Source organism: Macrobrachium nipponense, chromosome 23 (assembly GCF_015104395.2).
Source record: "Macrobrachium nipponense isolate FS-2020 chromosome 23, ASM1510439v2, whole genome shotgun sequence".
Lineage (NCBI taxonomy): Eukaryota > Metazoa > Arthropoda > Malacostraca > Decapoda > Palaemonidae > Macrobrachium > Macrobrachium nipponense.
In genome coordinates this window covers 18,780,244-18,784,176 of record NC_061090.1, presented here as the reverse complement: position 1 = coordinate 18,784,176, position 3,933 = coordinate 18,780,244, and the positions used below count along the sequence as shown (strand labels likewise).

General features: G+C 38.9%; 1 protein-coding gene across 1 annotated transcript; it reads right to left on the bottom strand.

Moving 5' to 3' along the window:
• Positions 1 to 909: 909 nt before the first annotated feature.
• LOC135197229 (uncharacterized) lies at positions 910 to 1,293 on the bottom strand. Its single transcript, XM_064224297.1, has one exon. It carries the CDS (start codon positions 1,291 to 1,293, stop codon positions 910 to 912), a length of 384 nt encoding a protein of 127 aa, XP_064080367.1.
• Positions 1,294 to 3,933: the final 2,640 nt, after the last annotated feature.

Sequence of the window (3,933 nt, the reverse complement as noted above, 5' to 3'; positions counted from 1 at the left end):
TGGAAAACCAGAAAACTGAGTGGGAACTATCAAACGACACAGGAACCCAGTGAACCTACAGAAATACCAGAAAATTACAAAAGAGAAAAATATTAACTTTTCATAAACGTTTATTGATGATTAACATCTTTCTTGTGGATTAAAGCACTCTCACTTTCCTCAGTTATATTCATTACAAGAGAAAAATATGACAACAATAAAATGAAACAGAAAATGGATCCTTATTAACAGATACCGTAGTAGGGCATCTAGCCACAGGGGTCCAATCCAGCCCAACTTGGTTCAGGTCCCAAGCCCGGGTAAATAGAGAGCGTTAGTGACAGGAAGGGCATCCGACTGTAAAAACCCAATGCCAGAACAATGTTTAGTCTAATCCAGATTCAGCGAGAGACTGGATAAGGAATGACTTCATCAGTGGGACGGTGAAAGTTACAGAAGTATCTAACACAGACGATTGCAATGGTTTGGGAACGTCATGAGAGGAGAGGAGGATTCTGTATGTAAAAGAACCATGAACATGGAAGTACCCGGAACAAGGAGGAGAGGTAGACCAAAAATGAGATGGAGAGACAGTGAACAGGGACATGCGGGAGAGGAACGTGAGTGAGGTATTGGTGCATGATCGCAGAAGATGGAGAAGACTAATAAACAGCGACCCCATATAAAAATGTGAAAAACTGAAGATATAGAAAGAAAGACAGTAAGGGCAAGTCTCATATTATGCATGAGGCTAATGATTCTCGTATCATCAAATACAACATCTGTTTTGTCACCTGTTTACCCTTTGTCGTCAGTGCACCTGTTCGGTTTTCACGATTAGTGTGATAAAAAAAAAAACCACGAGTTTTGTTGCCCATGTTCGGCTTCTGCCACCTTGCCTTTATAAAAGCTCTTTTTTTATTGTACCTGTTAAGCCTCAATGATCTGCACCTCGCATATGGAAATAGCGACAGTTGTTGTAGTTGACTGGAAGGAGAGGTACCTTCCTTCCATGGGATTCGGAGGCTCAAAAGTGAGGACGGTGCCGGCAGGAGGTGTCGCTCCTGTGTGGGTGCTAAATATTGGGTTCTGGCTGATCGTAGGCGAATTCCCAAATCGTATCTCGACGTCTTTGAAGTCGTAGTTGTCGTCTCTTGGTTTCACGATGAGGGCTGAGACGAAATAGGTTTTCTGGAGATCGGCCTTCCACCAGGGATAATCCTTGACAAGAGTGACACTGCAGGAATCGTATGCATAGCAGAAATATCCATTGGTGGCCTGGTATTCAGCGTGATTCACGGAAAAAGTCGTCATCATCGTAACCATTGCTCGAGGTGCCAGGTTCTTAGAATAGAACCACGACGTGTAACATGAGGTAAAGCCAAAGGAATCTTGGTCAGTACCATTGTATTCGGCGCTCACAAAAGTCTTGAAGAGGGTACACTCATCGCCTACGATGAGATAAAATCGGAAACGTAAGGTTAGTTTTGGAACATGTTAGGTACTAATAATGAAATAATACTGGAATAACAAAGGCAATCATTACATTATTTTTGGAGCACCTGCGCTGTTATAGCAAAGTTTGTCTCATTGGTCTTCGCAAAGAATGTGTTCATTGTTCATGTCTTTGTTCTCTATTCAACCTAGGAGCACTACATTTTGGTATTAATACTGGACAGGGTGACATAAACTTTGTAAAGATTTTAGCAGTTCATCCTGTTAATGATAACTGGAAGAAATGGAGCTAGAAAACTGTTTGTGTGTCACAGACACTTTCAAAGACAACAAAAATAAGCAAGTAATAACGTAGAGGAAAATCATGTAAAACGCTGATACAATACCCAATAAATAACAAACAACAAATAAAATCTTTATATGGCTATTCAAAAGTGGGAAGCAGTATATGTAATAAAGAAAGAACTACTGCAAAAAGTCATGGTGCCAACGAATAATAGAAACATTTCTACTCTAACTTTAATTCTTAATATGAAATTGCAGTCTTAAAGTTTACACAAACATACGTTTTCACAGAGCTTATAAGTCAAGAAATGACCGAAACAGACTTGACTGTTATTATTCAACATGAGAAAATATTCTTATGAAGCATGACAATAAGCCACTAAAGCTAAACAATTATCAGAGAGGTGAATGTCTTCACATAAAAACAATACTAGAAATTAATCTGACACACCTTTGATACAAAACAGACGGCAGTTAGCGTTCCGTAGGCAAAAATTGGCGCATCTTACATCCTTGTCGAGGGCAGAATAAACCGAGATGGTTTGCAGAAGACAGTTGCTCATGCCAGATGGGAAGCTGCTGATGACCTGTGAGGACACTTCTTTGTCATGAAAGCAGCATTGGTAATGCTCTTGCCTATGAAAACAGTATTGATAAGCGTAGTATTATGATTAAGATTACAGTATTCATCTGATGAAATGTGAAAAATATGGCAAATCAAATAACAACAAAAGTAGCTGGTTTTCTCAAAGAGATACTTAAATATGGTTACGTACAAGTTAAGCCCCGTCCACACAGTCGAGCTTTGTTTGACGAACTTTGTTCGATGTGACGTCAGAAGCAGGAAAAGTCAGAACCTTATCCACTGTTTCTCCACTTCTGACATCACATCAAACAGAGTTCGTCGAGCAAGGCTTGTCAATTAGGCAGACAAGAGGATGAGCTGACGCACACAGGAAACAAAATGAATTCACAATTCACCTTTGCATACGCTCCACCAGGTGATGCTTCAACAACAAGACGCCTTGAAGACAGCAGGAAGCAGTAGATCACGAACCTGATGAGCATTGTCTTGCGTTTTCTGCGAGTGAGTCAGTCAGTCCGTTAGTTAAGTGCTGAAGTTGGTGTGGGATCAACAATTTTCTCACCACTTCACTAAAATGACGCATCGGTGTCATAAACCACAACGTTCTGAAATCTGTCGTAAAATGCAATTTATATCTTACTGTTATTGCCACGAACAACATTAGGGTGACCCCTTACCACCCAAATTAAACTCACTAGGCCTGTTGTAAGTTTTAATGGCTATCCAAATAGGGACATTACCCAGAATTGCCTAACATAAATAATCGATAGATCAGCAGCATGGCGGTGTCTAAGGTATATATATATATATATATATATATATATATATATATATATATATATATATATATATATACTAATATGTATGTATGTATGTATGTTTGTATATTCAACTGAGGCCACATGAACAATAAAAGGAAGGAGTACCAAGCGCTTTCGTGTTATCTCAACAAATTTTCGAGGTACATAGGTGTTGAAATAACACACACACACACACACACACACACACACACACACACACACACACATATATATATATATATATATATATATATATATATATATATATATATATATTCTTATATATATTCAGCTCACATCTGACTCGTAACGTGAGTATGAAGGGATAGATAGACAGATTAGATAAAGTCAAAGGTCAAAGTTGTCAGTTTCAGTACTCCCCCTTCCTCCAGGCTAGTGCCTCTCGGGCGGAAGTCAGCCGGGTGACCCCAACTCTCCAACCACGACGTCACTCGTGGGGTTGGAGTAATTGTAATTGTAATTTGATTGAAATGTAATTAATTACGGAATTGTAATTGAAATCATAGTTATTGTAATTTAATTCATTACAGGAGGATATGGTTTGTGATTTAATTGTAATTATAAAATTCAAGTGGTATGGATCGGGTTTCATTAGGAGTGATGTGTTGCTCTCTCCATCCCATAGTCAGGTAACCAGAACTCAAGGTCATAGCCCAAGTGTTTCCTAACTAGTGCTAATAAATACTTTTAATATGACCTCTGCTCTTCTTCTATCGCTTACACTTCTAGAAATAAATTACGTAACCCTATTAGCTCGATTTTCTCGTCCCAATACACTGTTTCCTGTGCCAAAGATTAGCTTTTATC

Coding starts and splice junctions, on each gene's coding strand:
- LOC135197229 (XM_064224297.1), bottom strand. CDS start 1,293: ATGACGACTTTTTCCGTGAATCACGCTGAATACCAGGCCACCAATGGA.